The 20,656-nt window shown below is 36.6% G+C and overlaps 1 protein-coding gene and 1 long non-coding RNA gene across 42 annotated transcripts in view; one reads left to right on the forward strand and one right to left on the reverse strand.

Moving 5' to 3' along the window:
- LOC137490516 (uncharacterized) overlaps positions 1-4,147 on the reverse strand; it is a 104,621-nt gene extending 100,474 nt beyond the window's left edge. For 11 of the 13 annotated variants that reach the window (XR_015480543.1, XR_015480545.1, XR_015480549.1 and 8 more), the window contains exon 1: positions 3,290-3,337. This is a non-coding gene — a long non-coding RNA (uncharacterized LOC137490516). Of the gene's footprint in view, positions 1-3,289; positions 3,338-3,896 lie in introns of those variants that run through there. The other 2 variants (XR_015941964.1, XR_015480541.1) reach the window with 1 other exon arrangement.
- Positions 1,587-19,292, forward strand: zgc:55558. 29 transcript variants are annotated; one of them, XR_015479625.1, is made up of 8 exons: positions 1,587-1,701; positions 2,084-2,177; positions 2,632-2,739; positions 7,932-8,043; positions 10,164-10,342; positions 11,081-11,240; positions 17,885-19,006; positions 19,066-19,292. XR_015479625.1 is itself a non-coding variant. In XM_087242329.1 (7 exons), the coding sequence occupies exons 4-7, from the start codon at positions 7,933-7,935 to the stop codon at positions 17,996-17,998; spliced, it is 564 nt and encodes a 187-aa protein (XP_087098455.1). In that variant the 5' UTR covers positions 1,587-1,701; positions 2,084-2,177; positions 2,632-2,739; position 7,932; the 3' UTR covers positions 17,999-19,292.
- The last annotated feature ends 1,364 nt before the right edge of the window (positions 19,293-20,656 follow it).

Consider the following 20,656-nt stretch of genomic DNA (forward strand, 5'->3'; position numbering starts at 1 on the left):
AGAAACTCATGTTTATACGGAACCCCGGAAGGGACGTAGTGGGGGAGAAAAAAAATGGGTGGGTGAAAAAAAAATAATGGGTGAAAGAAAAAAAATGGGTGGGAGGAAAATATATATTTCTAAGTTTTTTGCGTTCCCTCGCAAAGATGTTTTGCGTTCTCTCGCAAAGATGTTTTGCGTTCCCTCGCAAAGATGTTTTGCGTTATCTCGCAAAGATGTTTTGCGTTCTCTCGCAAAGACGTTTTGCGTTCCCTCGCAAAGATGTTTTGCGTTCTCTCGCAAAACTGTTTCTCCACAAACACTTCCTGTTCACTACACTCACGTAAACCCTCCCGTTTTTGCCGAAATTCTCCCGTATTTTACCATTCTATCCCACTTTCTTCACATTACTGTGCGTATGCTACCTATGAACCAGTGAATGCATGTATAAGCGCTGACTGACAGACGCGCTTCGTACAATAAACTGATCCCAGATCAGCGTGTGTACACGCCATTTACAGAGGAGCGGGTGTATGTTTAAACAGACAAATACACTGAATAATATGAAACATCTCCGTCCTGCATGTTTTATTTTAAACAGCTTATTTTCTCTTAAATGAGCACAGTTTCTAAAGTAATGGACTGCTTTCATTATAGATCTTTGCATTCTTACAGAGACACCTCTGTTATCAAACTAAACAAAACATGAGATTCATTTGCTGCTCACTTGTTTGATAACAGAAGTGTCCCTTTAAATGGCGCGGACAGACGCTGATCTGGGATCAGTTTATTGTACGAAGCGCGTCTGTCAGTCAGCGCTTAAACATGCATTCACTGGTTCAGAGGTTGCAAAGTGAAAGGCGACAATCAGCGCACAGTAATGTATAGAAAGTGGGGCAGAATGGTAAAATATGGGAGAATTTCAGCAAAAACGGGAGGGTTTACGTGAGTGAAGTGAACAGGAAGTGTTTGTGGAGAAACAGTTTTGCGAGAGAACGCAAAACAACTTTGCGAGGGAACGCAAAACAACTTTGCGAGGGAACGCAAAACAACTTTGCGAGATAACGCAAAACATCTTTGCGAGGGAACGCAAAAAACTTAGAAATATATATTTTCCTCCCACCCATTTTTTTTCTTTCACCCATTATTTTTTTTTCACCCACCCATTTTTTTTCTCCCCCACTATGTCCCTTCCGGGGTTCCGTATGTTTAGCATCTTTTAACAATAACATTCAGTTTATTAATGTTCAGTTTATTAATACTCAGAGCTTATAGTTTGTCAAGAACTGTACATAAAAAACTTTAATAATGCAAATTTTATCTTTATTCTTTCTTGAATAAGTTTATGCTGTATTTATGTGGCATGATTTGCCTGTTTTCCAGAAAAACACACAAAACACACAAAACTAACAAAAATTAGTTAATCAAGTCAATCTTTCAATATATTATCAAATGATGCTTTAAATATGCCTGACAAGATTATTTGGTACACTAAAAAACAATGTAGTTGTATCCTCTGTACATCATGGTGAAAATTTCTTTGATGATTATGTAATGCTAGTTTCTGAATATTGATTTTAGTTCTGCCATCTGCTGGTTAGAAAACTGCCCTGCTCCAGTTAGGCTCCAACCACACCTGGCTAATGACTCCAGACAGGTGAGTTTGATCAGGATTGAAGCTAAAAAAAAAAAAAAGCTAAATGTGGATCTTGGGGAGTAAAGGTTGAGGACTACCATGATTTACTTAAGTTACTTGAGAATAAATATCCAGCAAAGACCCAAATTAAATAATAGTGGAGCACACTCATGCATACTGTTATGTGATGCATTGTGTGTATTATTTAATAGATAGATAGGTCTTCAATTTAGTTTTGAACTGAGAGAGTGTGTCTGAGCCTTGGACGTTATCAGGAAGGCTATTCCAGAGTTTAAGAAGCATAAATGAGAAGGATTGACTTCATTTAGTAGACTTTGCTAAACTGGGTACTCAAGAAGCCCTGAGTTTTGAGATCTTAAAGAGCTTGTTGGATTGTAGCGAGACAGAAGGTTTGTTAGGTAAACGAGCTAGATTATTTAAAATGGTTTTGAATATTTCTGATTATAGATTTAGACGCAGAGTTTTGCCATCCGCTGGTTAAAACTGTGCTGCAGTTCAGCTCTAACCACACCTGGGTGAATCAGCTAATCACTACAGGCAGGTGAGTTTGATCAGGATTGAAGCATAAAAAAAAAGCTAAATGTGGATCTCGGTGAGTAAAAGTTGAGGACTGCCATAATTAACAAATTTAAAAACAAATTATTTTGAGCATCAATATCCAGCAAAGAGCCAAATTAAATAATAGTGGACCACACTCCTGTATCATACTGTCATATGATGCATTGTGTGTATGCTTTACTAAAAAATAGGTCTTTAATCAAGTTTAAAACTGAGAGAGTGTGTCTGAGCTTCGGACATTATCAAGAAGGCTATTCCAGAGTTTAGGAACCATAAATGAAAAGCCTCGATCTCCTTTAGTAGACTTTGATATTCTTGGTACCAGAAGCCCCTGGGTTTTGAGATCTTAAAGAGCAGGTTGGATTGTAGTGACAGAAGATTGGTTTAAAAAAAAAGAGGAGATGGTTTTTTAAATTGGTTTCTGAATATTGATTTAGATGCAGAATCCTGCCATCTGCTGGTTAAAACTGTCCTGCAGTTCAGCTCCAACCACACCTGGCTGAATCAAGATATTATTGGCTGAATCAGTTAATGACTGCATGCTGGTGAGTTTGATCAGAATTGATTTGAAGCTAAAAAAAAAAAAAAATAATCTAAATGTGGATCTCTGGGAGTAAAAGTTGAGGAGTCCCATGATTTAAACCATAAACATCCAGCAAAGTGCCACTCTTTTTACGACCACAACTTGTATACATTAGATTAAAATCTATATAACGTTAAACTAAAATGTTTATATAAACTGTGTTGATCTTGCTTTTGTTTCTAAAGTTTAAATGTATGTGATTATAATAATATCACATAAACAAAAAAGCGACTAGTCAAATTGCAGTGACAACATTGTTGAAAAAAACTTTAATTACTTTCTAATCTAGTCTATCTAATCTAATAATGTTTTTTTTTTTATTTCAACTTTGTTTTATATTAAATTACGACATTTAACCGACTACGTTAACCCTTCCACAGTCGACTAAAAAATACACTATTATTTGCAGAATGCACCGAGGCATGATGTGTGAGAATGAATAGTACTATGTTTAATGAGATATAATATAAATTACTTTAAAGGCATAGTAAAACGTTCAGCAATAACGTTACCTTTGCGAGACCTTACTGTCTATGTGCGAGACCCTTGATAGCTCGAATGTGAGCCTTTGGCCTTTAACGTGTTTAAAAGATCTAATTGGCCTAGATTTTCCAGGGCGGGACATGATGGAGAAATTGGAAAAGGCATTGGTCAACCATTGGTCAATACTTGCTTCCGTTTATTTGTCCCCCAATAGAATTAAAAGCCTGAAGCGCCGGCTACACCTCATTGGTCATCTCCTCCGCTGATCCCGCCTCCCTCCTCGCCCTCTATGAATCTGGGAGAGTCTTAGCCGAGAGGAGCTAATGCCTCTACGGGTGGATTTATTAAGGTTATTGTGCGATTTTTCGGCGGAGTAAGGAAAACACAGCGAGCACACGAAGCTTTTTAATGTATTTTCACCGGTGAAGTGGAACCAGACGGATTAATTGAGGCCTGTCTTCGACTCTCGGGACAGTTTAGTTTGTCTGTCGATCGTAATGTGGCTCATTGGCTAATCCTTTGGACTTCATTCAATACTAATTCATCCCGAAGCGCTTCGTTTGGACGATCCCAACTGATTTAACAGCTACACACGAGGTAAAACACAGGGAAAAAAGACAACAAGCAACTTCTTACCTGTTGATATCTGTTAAGGTAACGCTAAAAAGCTGCGATTGGTTCACTTGAGCTACTTGCCGGCTAGTAAACTCTCTTTAATTGTGTAAACTTTGTTCAGTTGCAGTATTAAATATATGTACTATGTTTTGTTGACACAACACTTCTGGTAATAAAAGTAAGTTAACTGCTATATTATGTAACATCTGGGCTCTTTTCCGGTTTTTACTGGTTTTAAAGTGTCAGTTCGCACGAAACATGTATGTCATCATAATTTACCCACCCTCATGTTTATCCAAACCCAGTTGACTTTCTTTTCTCTATGTATTCTTTTAACATGAAAGATGGTGGTGTTTGTCAGCATGACAGCTTCGCTTTTGTTTTACTGCATTTGTTTTTCGTACTATAAAAGGGAAGAGTGTCAGGGCGATATGACAAATCAAACAACATGATATCGCGATACCGTTTATCACGGTATGGTACAATCTCAGTAAATATGATCAACTAATAGTTTTTGACCACATGTAAAGAGCCTTCTTGTAACGTAGACTAACCATGTTCCGTACGCTTTTTGCTATTCAGCGCACTCAAATGACCACTCCTCGATTGATAGATTTTAAAATACATAATCAGAAATGTACTCATTCATATGTGAACGTTTTCCTCACTTAATTTAGTACTTCACGGCCAATGTTTGATTAAAATGTAAATATATTAAATTTACATTGAAATCATGCTTAGCATTGAAAGCCAGATAAGCATGTTTGTGTGATCGTTATATGGATGAATATCTATTATTGGGCAATCCAAATTTTGATTGATGTCTTTTGGACCAGTAGCTTTGAGAAAAGATGGGGATAATTCCGCCTATGCATGTGTATGGAAGATTATGGGTGTTAACGGTGTTCCGTAAAGATTAAAATAGTTCTGTACAGGGCGCATAACTTTAATTCCCTGGCAAAAATGGACCTTGTTTTAAGTCTGATTAAAAACCAACGTCAGAATATACTATTATTGTGTTTAACTTGAAGTTATTGTTAAATGAATAACTTTCATAAAATGTTTGAAATGATATAACTATACAATCATTTAATTTTTATATCATGTTTATGTTGTTACAGCATGACAATTTTAAAATATTAAAACATTACATTCATGCAAATTAACACTAACTGACCTTTTATAAATATAAACATCATATTGAATATAAACATCACAAGGATTATCCAAACAGCATTTGCAGCCTGTCTTTCATCACCCAACAACTGACGTCTATATATCCCCATTTCAAAGCGTTTATTCAACAAAAGATAATTTACTTGAATGTTATGTTATGACAAATTGTTATTTCATAAAGACTGTAATTCTGTGTAATGCATAAATTAAATGCAAATGCATATTGTCGTTGCTCTAAATGTCTCCCTTCCAAGTGTGGGAAATAAAGCATACACAGTAAGCTGTATTTGTCTATTTTTAAGCTTTATTTGTTTATTTGTCTATGACCCGTAATAGCTGATTTATACTTCTGCGTCATACTATTTTGTATTGTTGCATGAGATTCATGCTTTTTTTTTTTTTTTTTTTTACAGGAAAAAAAAATAACATATGCACATCCGTTACTCGCCAGTACCTTTTTTTAAATTCATGTTTCTGTAAGAAAACATTGCAAATAATTGGAAATCCGGCGACCGCAATAATCAGGCCCCGTTTACACTAGTGCGTTTTAGTTTTAAAACGGCGTTGTAGAATGAAAACGATCCGCGTCCACACTCGCGTTTTACCCAGCGTTTCTGAACAGCTCTCCGTCCACACCAAAACGCTGAAAACGCACATCACGTGACCACACACACACTCTCGGGCAAGCGCTCCAGCATTTCTACCCAGATGAGAGCTCTGCTTGTCGGACTGCTCATCACGCATCTCCCGCTGGATCTAATCTCACTATATTTGCTGAACGTGATATTTCATTCATGTTGTTGTCTTTATCTAACGACATAGGCCAATTCCCTGACTTTGGTCATTGGAATCTATTAAGTTACTTGTTCACGGGTAACCTGTTTTGGCTGAGCGCAAAGATAAGTTAATGATTAATCCAGGTACATTGACTGATCGCTTGCCTTTATTTCCTACAATGTATAAACTTATTGTATGTTATACTTTTATAATTATCGATTATTAAAACTGATATTCAGCAAAAGAGAGGGTGCGTTTCGTATTTTCACTGAAATTGAAAGGAGGCAGTTGTTATAGGCTCCGTTTTGTTATAAATATCCACACAGTGAAGATGACGCTCATATATGCAGCACGACGCCTCAACATTTCTGCTGTCTGTTAAGTTGCTAATATTAAAAAGAAAATAGGCAGTTCCTTAAATCATGTTTACATTTTATTGTTGAGAAAGTGAAACAACGTAGCCAAGGTGGTGTGAATGAAGTTATAAAGTACACTGTTCCCTTTGAAGATTTACCCGTGTCCTCGGTATGTTATCCATATCAAACTGAGAAGGGGGAGACTGCAGCCTTGATCAAACTTGCGAAGTCTGAACTTACAAGAAGAGGATGCGAGACTGAACTGTGTGTGGGCTACTTAATATTGAGGAAAAGCCCCAATCAGACGTTTGCAGCCCCGCCTCCGTTTTCAGATGTCTCTGTCTTTCCCCATCCACACTGAGACGGAGCAGCAGCGTTTTAGAATGAAAACGGCCTCTCCAGCATTTTCAAAAAGCTCCGTTTCGGCGCTCGAGAGCTCCGGCGTAGTGTGGACGGATGGCGTAACCGTAGCAAAACTTATGCGTTTTCAAACTAAAACGCACTAGTGTAAACGGGGCCTCAAACCCTTGGGAACAACTGTGGTCGGAACCAAAGTTTACAGCAACTGTGTTCTCTAGACTTCTCTCAATTGGTCGACTTCTACATTCTGATTGCTTGCCGCCGTACCGCATCATAGCTCATTACCATAAAGTTGACTTGATTTCAACTCTTCTCAACGCACTGCACTGCTCCTCGCTGCCGGCTCCCATTGAAAATGAATGACTTCCAGTTACTGCTGTCAGAACAGTAATAGCCTTTACTAATTTACCAACATCACTTTGGAGCTAGTGATTGAATGATTCTCTAGCGTAATGTCTAGTGATCTGGTGAACGGGTGATTTTGCTGACATTTTAACATTATAAGGCTGAACAACATGAATGAGTCTACAGAGATATCTCCCTACATTATTACAGTCTATTACAGTCTACAGTATTTCTCTGTTGCAATCAGGATATCACAATAATTAACCCTGAAAAAAGCAGCACGGTCACTACCAGATTGCTGTTGTGTTTGCAATAAGGAAAAACCCTAAACGGATGCGGCCATTTCTTCTTTCTTTCTGCCAACACAACACACATTCCCCATATGTGAGTCCCATCTCACACTCAATACACTACAATTATATGGTAAAAATACAGCACTACAACATACAAAAGAGAGAGATTGACTTATAATATCACTTACGCGTTCAATAATTATTGATCAGTTATAGTTACAAAATGCATTGTTTTATCTTCTAAGGGCTTAATATGTGGTCTCTTTCGCCATTTTGTAGATGGACAACGTCAACTGTCTTCGGTCTGCTCAGACAGGCTTATGGCCACCGACGTGCTGTCTCAGAAATTATAAATATTTTAAGAGGCACTATCCTTGTAAATAAATTGCATAGTTGCTAACTAAACGACTACATTCCTGACTAAAAAACCTCAAAAGTACATGTTGTCCAACAGCAGCAAAATTTGTCAAACTAGAGTGTTGCTGTATGTGACCGGAGTAATACACAAGGGTTAAGGGTGAAGAGGCAGTACGAGTGCTGTTACTGGCACAGCTATCAACCAGTCAGATTTAAGAACCAGACAGAACTGTTGTATAAATTGTCATATTGCACAGCGCTATAAAATTAGAGTAGTTAACTAGTAATAAAAGGTGTTTTGTATTTGTTTTCCCCCATTTTTGCTTTTGATTATATCCAGTCAGATTGCTGCTATCTGTTTTTAACCTTCTAACTATTTAACTTCCATCCAGAATGACGGAATACAAGCTGGTCGTTGTCGGTGCGGGTGGTGTTGGGAAAAGTGCACTGACCATCCAGCTCATTCAGAATCACTTCGTAGATGAGTACGATCCCACAATTGAGGTATTGTAAAGCTTATTATTTTTCTTTTACATTAAATATCTTAAACTGTTTTATTATACGTATATATTATATGTAAATTAAGTATATTTTCTTATTTAATGAATTATTTATTGCTGGTTGTGTCTTTTTATTGTTATAAACCTTTTTTATTATAGAAAAGTAATATTTCTAAAATGCTTGTCAACTGTATTTGTTTTTGCCATGACACAAGCTGAAATGGCAATAAACTCAAAACACTCTCTCTCTCTTTTTTTTTTTTTTTACATTTAATTTTTGCTTGAGCATTTTATTGATAGTTTTCACATGTCACATTAATAAGGGAATGTCCCCACAAACATTACTATCTCCCGCTGACCGCCAAGTCATGGGTCTGAGGAATTTCACTTTTGTTTTGCTAAAAAAATATAGCGTTAATAACTGATGTGAGACACTCCTGGGCTGTGCTTCTGCAGAATTCCTATAGAGCATGGGGTGCTCAAACTTGGAGGGCCAGTGTCCTGCAAAGTTCAGTTTCAACCCAATCAGACACACCTGGTTCTAATTTGAAGGTTAAATGCAAATAAAGCATTATGTTGCGGTCAAACTAGAGTTTGAGCATGCAAAATTCTGTTGTACAGCGCTGCAAAAAGGCCTACAATGCCATCAATAATGACTAAATCGTGAGGAATTTTCAAAAGATAATGTAAACATCGCTGACTTGTAGCTCTGACATAGACATGAGGGTTTAAATAAATAAAAAAACAGCTGTGGGTGCAGAATATGGATCGTAAATGCCCACAATTGACAGTTTGTGATCACATCTCCAGTGTTTCCTCTAGGATTTTTTCTAGCTCTGGGAGCAGGCCTTTTTTTTTTTTTACACAGATTTACCAACTACCTGTGGCTTTATTTCAATGACAAATGTCGTGAGCGCAGTATTAGAAGTCGGGATCGCATTTATGTAATAGCCTACAAGCATGCAAATCTCTGCTTGCGCGCCGATTTCCTCTGCTCGTGTACAACTTCTTGCACGCCCCTTCAAATATAAGCCACTTCAAGAACACGCAGATCTTCTGTGCGCTCTTAAACAAACGCTGCTGAGTGCAATTTAGTGCATTTATGTAATGAGTATGTCTCCAGCATTTATTAGATTTGCTAGGAATATTTATGAATGTTTCCAATAGACCTACAGAGTAGCATTAATGCGTCCTGAAGTAAAGTGAACCAGCTATACGTCGTGTTTGCTGGCCTCACGCATCACGCTCCTGTCAGTCAGTCAGCACGTCACCTTAAAGGGTAAACAAATGATGGCCAGCACTACTACGGTTACAGAATAGTTTGCGCTATTATAATTCACTTACCCTTTAATACGTTTTGGTGCAATTATTACCCGCTATTAAAAAAAAATGTTTTGAGTGGAAGCTGTAATGTAGCCATGGCGGGATGAATTTTGGCGTGGCACCCCACCATGGAAGAATGAATGTAGCGGAAACCATCCATCTCTGTTTTCTGTTGATTTGTGATCCAGTTATTTGTAGTCTGAAACCTATGACTTTTGTGCTGCATTCCGATCAAAATCCTAGTGTAGCTGCAAATTTTTTTTTTTTTTGTTCGCAAGCCTTTGCACAGGTCACGTGACTGAAAACTAGGTCCACACGGAATCTGCGCACGCAGTAGTCCTCAGATTTTTGGCCCATCATTGAGTCTTTATTTACTTGTGTATATGTGTGCATTTATATTTATTCATTTTTAGAAATTAATTTCTGTAATATTGTTGACTAATATGAAAATGTTCATTTGATTTATTTATAATACAGTTTGTGAAGTAATATTTTCTGTCTTTTAGTAGAGATATTATACGAGAGACTTGCTTCGTTTTCCAAATAAGTGGATCTAATTGCATTTGCATTGTAAACATTAAACAAAAAGGTGTTTTTTTTTATTTTATTTCATATATATTTTTAGTTCTGATGCTCCCAAAATCATTCTGCATAAATCTACAGTTTTTTTTTTTTTTATCCGAAATAGCAAAATATGTCTGCAGATTCTGTCTGGTCCTACTGAAAACTATGAATTGGGTAAAAACTCGGGTGTGATAATTAAGCTTGATTTTTAAAATGTATATTTTTTGACCCATGCAGGATTCATACAGAAAGCAGGTTGTGATTGATGGAGAGACTTGTTTGCTGGATATCCTGGACACTGCAGGTCAGGAGGAGTACAGTGCCATGAGAGACCAGTATATGAGGACAGGAGAGGGATTTCTTTGTGTGTTTGCCATCAACAATGCCAAGTCCTTTGAGGACGTACATCTTTACAGGTACCTAATGAAAAATACAGACAAACTTCTATTCGTAAAAGAAATTCATCAACAACTAACGTCAAAACTTTCCGCATGACTGCATTTCCTTCTTTGGAACAATATTTTGTGGTAAATTAGTCAGCAATAACTTTAGTTTCCATCCAATTGGTGACTAATGTTTTCATTAACAAAAAATATTGATTATTTAAATATTTGTGCTGTTCATTCACACAGATAATCAAATTTGGAATTGCTTAAATATTTTTTTCCTGTTGAGAGGACTATACTTTAAATACTTATATTATGTTACGTTTGCTTAAATATTATATTTTCTTAAAGCAACAGATCACCCCGAAAAAATAAATTTTCACTCACTTAACTTGTTCTAAACTAATAATAATTTCTTCTGTGTAAGATATTTTGAAGAACGTTGGAAAAAACAGCCATTGACTTCCATAGTAGGAACAAAACCTAATCAATGGCATTTTCCCCAACATTCATCTGCAAATCTTCCTTTGTTTAACAGAAAAAGGAAACTAAAAACAGTTTTGTTTTTGTTTTTTTGTTTTTGTTTTTCAACAAATGACAGGTCAGAGATGTCTAGTCGGCACGATGACATCACTTAGTATGCTAGCTTCCTTTTTATACCACTTGAAGTTGTAGAATAAGGAAACCCGGAGTTGCATTAGCGTAGCAGAATTTCACAAACAAGTCAGAGTGAAAAATGAACCACGTTGTGCTTTTGCGTCTGTGCAGGGAGCAAATAAACCGTGTCAAAGACAGCGATAATGTCCCGATGGTGCTGGTGGGGAACAAAAGTGACCTGACATCTCGTACTGTAGACACACGTCAAGCCCAAGAACTGGCCAGAAGTTACGGGGTCCCATTTGTTGAAACATCGGCCAAGACGCGTCAGGTGGGTGCAGAATGCTGACATTTGTGCTTTTCCATCCTTCTATGCAAATGTTCATATAAATATATTTGTATAACAAAAAATACAATTACTTTGCTTCTCTGAATTGATTTATATAGGACAGTTGAAGTAATGTACCGTATTTAAGGATAGTGCATTTTAATAAATGATCTATAAATGAAATGTAATCCCTTACTTTTTTACCAAAGAAGTAATTGTTACAGTAACTAGCTACTTTGTAACTAATCTTACAAAATCTTACCTAAATAGTATGCATTAGTGTGCACGTTAAAGGATTACAAAAAATGTCTTTGTTAAAAAAAAAAATATATATATATATATATATATATATATATATATATATATTTTTATAATTAATTATTTTTTTACTTTTTATTTTATTTTTTTTTTATTTCAGATGTTTGTATCATGCTTTGAAAAGCAATCACATTATATGTGAATGATCAATTTCATTTTGCTCAGCATTTTATACTGTATTTGTTTTATTTTTGTGGTCTGTGGAGTTGCTCTTCAGTAGTGACGTTTGCATTACATTATCTGAACAAAAAACTAAACAACAGTTTCATTTATACTAAACTGAACTGAATCAGTTTTAATTAAACTAAAACTACACCAGCACACTACGCTACCCTCCCGCCTATCTGACTTGCTGGAATGTGCCACAATTTTAATAATGTTATTGTCTATTCTTGTTAAGCTGCTTTGACGCAATGCACATTATCAAAAAGTGCTAAAGAAATAAAGATGAATTGAAATACTCAAGAGATCACCGACAAAAAAAAGAAAATGCACTTGCTATTTACACTTCCTCAAGTGGTTCCAAACATTTATGAGTTTCAGTTGAGCAGTCATGATAGCAAAGATGAAAGTAATCCGTTATTAGAAATGTGTTATTAAATCTATTTTGTTTAGAAATGTCTTTTCCGTTAAACAGAAATTGGGGGGGAAATATAAAGGGCCGCTAATAATTCAGACTTTAACTGTACAGTTATTTTACTCCTTGTGAACAAGGAAAGGGAAATAAATACAACAGAATAAAAAATATGAAACAAACTGCTTTAAGCATCTTCGCTGTAAGAAAAAACGATAATTGCTACAAAAGTCCTTCAGTCAAGAGCAGTAAGTGATTTTGTCCTTTTTGTTTGATTAATGATAAAAACAGTCAGCAGCAGGAATATTGCGCGCTGTCACTTTAAGAGCAGTACAATTCTGATTTCACTTTCACGTCTTGATTCTCAACTTGTTTGTTTATTACATAAATGGGGGTTAATATGAATAATCACTAAACATCACGTTGCACAAATCTGCATGTATTTGACCATTAAAGCGCTCGCATTAAGATGACTTTAGATGTGTGTGCTCTGGCCGTCTCTGAGGCTGAGCGCATAAACACAACAGCATGCGATCTCTTTCGTGCTTTTAAAAACATGTATAATTCCAATGTACATCAGTGAATGATGCGCATTCCCTTCTGCAAAATTACTTTACAGTACATGCTTTAGCCATTCTCACATGAAACTGAGCTTTGCAGAACAACAAATGTGTACAACTGGAAAGGAGCGGGATATGATGCAATAATCGTTTATCTCGATTAATGTTTTCTCATAATCGTTAGAAGCCGAAATCAAAACTGAATTTTATATAATTGCACAGCCCTATAGACCACTTTTATTTTCATTTTATTAAGCGTTCAGTTTTCTGACGCTTCAAACACGTATCTGAATCGGTTTAATCTGATTTAGCTACAACGACCACAACAATCTCTTCAAAAGAACAACTCGCTTAAGTGAAATTTGTAATTACTTTGGATTCTTACTTGATAAGACTAAAAAAATACTGGTATCGTGACATCTCTATTGTGGACTATCATTTATGCCAAGTTCAGACTGCATGATTTTAGCCCTGATTTTTGACTCGCCGACAGGTTGAGAAATAGCAGACAAATGCCTAAAATCACAGGCAAGCCGGTGTGTGTACACGCAAGTAACAATCACACAGTGTGAACTATCAAAGACATAATCTCAAAGAATCAGCGATGAGTCGCCGATGCCCGTGAGATATTTGGCATGCTTAAAGGGTCACGAAACACCAAAACACATTTTTTGAGCTGTTGACAGTCGTATATGTGTCCCACACTGCTAAAAACACTATTAAGACACCTATATTTCACTAAAAAGCGTAAATTGGTTGTTTTTGCGTTATTTCAAGCAAATTCGTACTTCCTGTTTGAAACTAATTTTTGAAGCTGCGTCACAGTCATGACATAATAGCGTTGTATTCCAGCGTGCAGACTGGACGTCTGTGCCAGAGTGTGTCTTATTACGTCTTGCAGTGTGTTGCATTAATGCATGAGTAGGGCTTGGTTCAAACCAATCAGCGCGCTCTATTGTGCAACTTCATTAATATTCATTACTGTGTTTACACGACATAGACGCCACGTTGTGTTGGCAAAACAAGCGTGAAGTGTTGCTTTTATAGTTTGCTGCCGTTAAGTTTCGTTTTCTTTTTCTCTCTGTGAGAGCTCAGACTCACGTGTGGATTAACAGTGTACGCGACGCTCGACAACAATAACTTGCGTGTCTAAGGAGGATTATTGTTTACCTGAGAGCTGTTCTCATCTGCAAACGCTGAGATCCGAATTTGCTTGTAGTATTCTCTTCATAAAGACGCAGCTCTAGTTGCTGTGGATTGTCCTGTCTCTACAGATTTGGTAAGTGAGCGACCAGTGCTCTTTGTTTATTCAGTTTGTTCATATCGAACTAAGTTAACTATTGCACCGTAACATGTTAGGACCACAACCACACTTTAACCTCGTGTAGGGTTTTTACCGCATTTAGTGACTGGAATAACACACGCGGCTTTCTGACGCTACCTGCCGTGTGCATCTAAGTTTCCAGAAAATGCTGAGGTTTTTTTTTTTCTCTCATTCGCCGTGCGGTATCAAACATTGCATAAAAAATACACGCTTAGAGCAGATCCTCGAATCAAATATCTTGTTTGTCGCGAGGGGCATGAATGAATTCCCTGAATGAAAGAGCCAAACTGCAGTTAAAGTCCACCATTTAATAATTTGGCAAATAATTCCACTACAGATGTCCATGTAGGTTAAACACCATCACTTTCTACTGTGTGTGAGTATTTTGACTGAAACTCGCGCGTGCCCAAATAGACACTCCCACACCCTCCCACTTTAGTTCCTCCGACACTCCCCCCTAAACAGAGCTGGACACGCCCACTTTTCTGACTTTTTCCAAAGTAGAGGTGTGAAAACACCCTGCTGAAACGAGGGGGTTTCATGGCCCTTTAATATCTGGAGTTGTCGTCGATTCAAATCATGCCGTGTAAAATGTGCTCTGATTGAAAATAACATCAGCAATTTACCTGCAGCCAATGAGAGAACAGTATCCACTAGTATGGGTATCTGCAGGTCAGTGGGAGGTTGGGGAGAAGTTTAAAGTACTCATTTTCAGTTTATTTGGACCCAAGAAATGGAGGAAAAACTAGTGGAAATTTGACAAACTGTGTCTCAACTGGGTCAAAAAAAAAAAGCTAATTCCCTTCAAATATGTACATGTTCTAGCCTATTAAAGGTTTCTTTCTCAATGTCGTTAATAACAAACTATATACTTTGTGTTTTTGTTTGTGAGACGTAGTTTGAAAAAAAAAAATTGTCTGCAATTCTTCCTATTGTAAAGTCATGCAGTGTGAAACTCCCTGTCGCCGATCCATCTTGCAGTGTAATAACATCTGTGACATGACTACTATGAAAATCATGCAGTCTGAACTCAACATTAAACACCCCGATCTTGGTGCAATCGTGATCATTCATAGACAACAATAGGCATCAGGACTTAAATCTTGTCTTATGTAGTTTGCCATAGAAGAAGACAGCAGATGTGCACCTGGGATGCTTCAAGTCAAACTAGCGTGTTCAATGTTTTCTTTGTTCTTCAATAGAAGGTTATGTTAGATCTGTGACACAATAGAAACACACACACACACTCTTATGTACACCGCTTTCAAACATGGGGAAATCAGAGAGATGATGCTGGTTGGTTGAATTATGCAATGGAGGAAAGATTCGCACAGCAGTGGCAGCAATACAGTGGCAGGATGTTTTGTTATGGGGTTTTTCTTCTGAAAATAAGTTGCTAGTTCATCCTGGTCCGTGACATCAAACACTTGATTAAAGACGTCAAGCAATTATTGATCAGGAAGCAATGTGTAGTTGTGAGTCAATTCAAAATCTGACAGTGAAAAAGTCCTGTAATACATTAGAAACAACTTGAAAAGCAGAGCAGTGGAATGTAATGACTCGTGCTGTGTGAATCTGTGGATGCTTAATTGATTATGACATTTAAGAAAAAATTACATGATCGAAAAAAATAACACTAATTAGAGTATTTCATGTAAACATTTTAAATGTTACACTAGTCACACACCCTCTACCAAACCCAGCCCTCCAGAAACATCTCGGCAAACCTGAAAGCACACAATGATTGTGATGACAGAAGGACAAGTGTTTGTTGTTTTGGAGGGATCACCAAACTTGTTCCTGGAGGGCCGGTGTCCTGCAGATTTGAGCTCCAACCCTAATCAAATACACCTGAACAAGCTAATCAAGGTCTTACTAGGTATACTTGAAACAATCAGGCAGGTGTTTGAACCCTGGATACTAGTATCTTATTCATTAGATATTAGTGCCTATTTATTAGTGCTACTATTCTACTAGTGCTTTAGAAAAATATACTAGTGCTTGCTCATTTGACACTGGTTCTTTTTATTAGATACTAGTACTTATTTTATATTTGTTCCTAGTAACAACAGAATAGTTACTAGTCACTATTTAATGTTTCCATTGATTTCTATCGGATCTGTCATTGAGATTTCAACTATTCAGTTTTGACTAGTATGCATTCCAGCTGAGACTTGTACATATTTTTATGTACTCGTAGTAAATCATTAAGTTCTAGTACTTTATTATTTACGTACTAGTTACTAAATAATAGATACTAGTACTCATGTATTCAGTGTTTCCTCTGGAATTTATTCCAGCTGTGGTGGCAGGCCTTTCACACAGATCAACTAACTACCTGTGGCGTTATTTCAATAACAAATGTCGAGAATGCATTTGTTACATGAGCATGCGACTCTCTTTGCTTGTGCTCTGAATTCCTCTGTTCATGAACAAGTCCACATTTTCTTGTTCGCTCCCAAATAAACGCTGCTGAAGTGTGATTTAGTGCATTTATGTAACAAGTTTGTCTCCAACATTTATTAGATTTGCTAGGAATATTTATGAATGTCTCCAATAGACCTACCGAGCGGCATTAATGCGTCTTGACTCCAGCAAGATAAAGTCATCTATAAATTTTAAAGTATTATATAGCATTATCTATTATCTACTAAGTATAATTATGGAAACATTGTTCATCTTAACAGAAAGCTACGCTGTGTTTGCTAGCCTCATGCATTACGCACCTGTCAGTCAGTCAGCATGTCACCTTAAAGCAGGGGTCACCAAACTTGTTCCTGGAGGGCCGGTGTCCTGCAGATTTTAGCTCCAACCCTAATCAAACACACCTGAACAAGCTAATCAAGGCCTTACTAGGTATACTTGAAACGTCCAGGCAGGTGTGTTAAAGCAAGTTGGAGCTAAACCCTGCAGGGACACCGGCCCTCCAGGACTGGGATTGGTGACCCCTGCCTTAAAGGGTTAAACAAATAACGCACAGTATTATGATTACAGTGTTCTAATGTTATATTTATAAGAAGTTCTAATGTTTGCTGTTATAATTCACTTACCTTATAAAACGTTTTGGTGCAATTTGTTTTATTTTTATTTTTTTATAACCCGCTATTTAAAAACAAAAAAAACAATGATTTGAATGAGTAGCAATGTAGCAGTGGCAGGGTGAATTTTGGTGTGGTGCTCTGCCATGGAAGAATGAATGTAGTGGAAACCATGGTATTAGATACTAGTCCTTATTCATTAGGTACTTGCACATAATGAATAAGGACTAGTACTTAATGAATAAGGACCAGTACCTAATGAATAAGGACTAGTACCTAATGAATAAGGACCAGTATCTAATGAATAAGGACCAGTACCTAATGAATAAGGACTAGTTCCTCAATAAGAGATACTAGTACTTGTGTATTAGATACTAGTCCTTATTCATTAGGTACTATTTAATAGGTACTAGTGCTTATTACTTGGTTACTAGTGCTTATTAATTAGATACTAGAATCTAATAAATAAGTACTAATATCTAATGAATAAGTTCTAGTATCTATTTATTGGGTACCAGTATCTAATAAAAAAAGAACTAGTATCTAATGAATGAGTACTAGTATCTAATAAAAAGAACCAGTGTCTAATGAGCAAGCACTAGTATATTTTTATGAAGCACTAGTATCTAATCAATAAGTACTAGTTATTACTGGAAAAGTTACTAGTATCTAAAAAATAAGTACTAGTAACATGAAAATAGATACTAGTAAGGGCTACTGATTAAATGTCAAAACGGCTAGCCATAGTTTGTATGACTTTTGTTGTCTTTCCATTTCCAATAAATCATTGTATAAACACACTCTCAATCCATCTCTTTACTTCCTTTTCACAGGGAGTGGAGGAGGCCTTTTACTCTCTCGTGAGGGAGATCCGAAGATACAAGGAGACCAACCGCAGCAATAAGAAGAGCAAAAAGCACACACAGAGACGTTGCACTCTTTTATAGCGATACACACGTACAGCCTCACACTGCACCCCCTGTGATTAGCAATGCACTCAAGGCCTCACATACACACACACACGCACACACATTACTGTAGCATCACACACACACACATTTCATTTTCTTACCGCTCCCTCAGTTTTTACACCCCCATCCTTTGAGCAATAGGAACCTGATGTATGTGTTTGTATGTCTGTGCACACGAGACCTCGACGAGAACTGTGGAATTGTTCTGTAAAAGACATTTTGGCAACATATTATCAAAAGTTGGCTTGACGAATGCGTCTCAAGTGGACTTGCCACTGCTTTTCAGTTTTGTGCTGACATTGGTCAGGGTTACCGTTGTACTTTAGAACCACAGGAAATGAGAAACTGACCTTTATAACAAATTAACATGGCGGTGAAGGGATGTTCTACAAATCGGTAATGGGTAACTGTTTTTTTAAGTAAGTTTGTTTCATCTCCATGACCCTGTGAGCCAATCTAAACATTTGTGTGGATTTGTTAGCAATGGTTTGGAATGAGGAAGCTAATAGGTGACCTGTGGGAAAGCACATTCAGAACCACTAACAACGTTTCCAACCCATGGATTGTGGGATTTATTTTTCAATACTTGCACAACTTAATGTCACTATAAAAGGGGGCTACTGTAGGTTTCGCCCTCTTCCCTTTAGGACTGTTGTGCTAAATTTACATTTCATACAGTTGTCATGAATACTGAATTTACTCTAAGTTTTTATTAAATGTCATTATACTCCACATAACTAAAATTCATAAATCAAAGCTCACTTTTTATTTTTACCAACAGTATTCCTTGGTGAAGTCCTCTATTTTTGTAATTGCTAGTACTGGACTGTTTGGGTATTGTATTGGACCGGAACGTTTCACGTATTATAATGAACTGTGTAAAATGCCATTGGTTCCCACCTGTGATGAGGCTCTGTTTGGTGAGGTGGTTTCTCTAAATCATAGGTCTCAAACTCAATTCCTTGAGGGCTACAGCTCTGCACAGTTTTGATCCAACCCCGATCAAACACAGCTGATCTAAAAACAGTCTTGAACACTGTTAGCTGTGTTTGATCAGGATTGGAGCTTTGGAGCTAAACTGTGCAGAGCTGTAGCCCTCCAGGAATTGAGTTTGAGCCCTATGTTCTAAATGTTGTAGATTGACAGAAGAGACTGTAATAGTTTTGGTTCAGGATAAACGATGTGACCAAAACTTGTGATCAATGCATTCCCTTTGCCACATTGATAAATGTAGTTATATGTTTTGTGAATAAATAGACTTTTGGCTAAATGGTTGTCATTTTTTTCTCCTTCAATATTCTAATCATAGTATTCCCACACACACTGCTTTCAGAAGTATGTTTTTTAGTTTAACTCTGTTCTTGCATTAAGGTAAATAATAATAAAAAATAAGGCCAAACAACAATATAGAAAATATATAAGTACAAATAAGCAAAGAGTACAGCAGTAGAAAATAAATTAATAAAAAGAAAAATAAATCAAAAAAAAAAAAAAAATATATATATATATATATATATATATATATATATATATATATATATATATATATATATATATATATATATATATAAAGAAATAAATAGACACTCTCTTCATAACTAAGCCAGGGGCAGGGAAAATAGCTCAGCTATATACTTGCATACATATACACATTTATTATTTTTATTTTTAAAGTGTAAGAGGAAGGGTTGCCAAATAGTGTCAAATTTGTCAGTATTACCGCAAACTGTATATCTAACCTTTTCTATTTGCATAGACAGCATCAGATCATGCATCCAATGTACATCACTGGGTGGAGAAGGATTTTTCCAGTTCAGTGTTTTAAGCCTTTTATAATTATTAAACAAAAGGCGAGTGCTTTTGATTGTGTAGATGACAAGGAAACATTTGTAGGGTTAGGTCCAAATAATGCTACAAGGGGGCATGGCTCAATATCTAAAAGAAAGCATTCAGAAACTGATTTAAAAATTGATGCCCAAAAAGTGTTTAGCGCTGGACAAAGCCAGAAAGTATGAAAAAGAGTGGCTGGAGCTTGTTGACACCGATCACAAAGAAAAATGTTTTTAAACAAAAATTGCCTTTTTTTAACACTGTAAAACCCAACAGTCAACTTTATCAAATGAAATGAGTGTAGTTAATTCAAAATGTACTGAAAGTTAATTCTACTCATTTGAAAAGAGTTTTGAACTCAGTGTTGAAGATCATGAGTTAATTAAATACCTCATTACTTCAATTTAAGTGAAGTTTCACAAACTAATTTCGGGAAGAGAAAGACTACAGCTGGTCTCTATTGCTAATCATTAGCTAGCCTATCGGATCATTCAAAAATTACTATAAATATCCTGCCTAAACTTCATTCCCTCTCCACCCTCTATCCATCCCTTCTCCCTCCTCCTCAATTTTATTATCGGAGTTTGCAAGTTCTTCCTGTGTACATAAGCAAATTGTAATAACAGTCACAAGCACTTAACGTATACATACTGAATCGATTCTTATAGAACCACCATATTAACCAAAGTATAGGTAAAAAAACAAACTAGGGGCTCTCATAAAATACCTGACCTCGTATGCCTCCTAATGCTTATTAATAAGGTGGGAACCTTGGGCTCATCTATTTCCGAGCTCAGGGTTCTC

This window comes from Danio rerio, chromosome 3 (genome assembly GCF_052040795.2).
Source record: "Danio rerio strain M-AB ecotype USA chromosome 3, GRCz13ab, whole genome shotgun sequence".
In the NCBI taxonomy this organism is placed as follows: Eukaryota; Metazoa; Chordata; class Actinopteri; order Cypriniformes; family Danionidae; genus Danio; species Danio rerio.

What these genes read in the sequence shown, in the direction of transcription:
- zgc:55558 (XM_087242329.1), top strand. Translation starts at nt 7,933, where the DNA reads ATGACGGAATACAAGCTGGTCGTTGTCGGTGCGGGTGGTGTTGGGAAA. An exon ending in GAGGACGTACATCTTTACAG is followed by an intron (nt 10,343 to 11,080) that starts GTACCTAATGAA and finishes GCGTCTGTGCAG; the next exon opens with GGAGCAAATAAACCGTGTCA. An exon ending in CATCGGCCAAGACGCGTCAG is followed by an intron (nt 11,241 to 17,884) that starts GTGGGTGCAGAA and finishes TCCTTTTCACAG; the next exon opens with GGAGTGGAGGAGGCCTTTTA.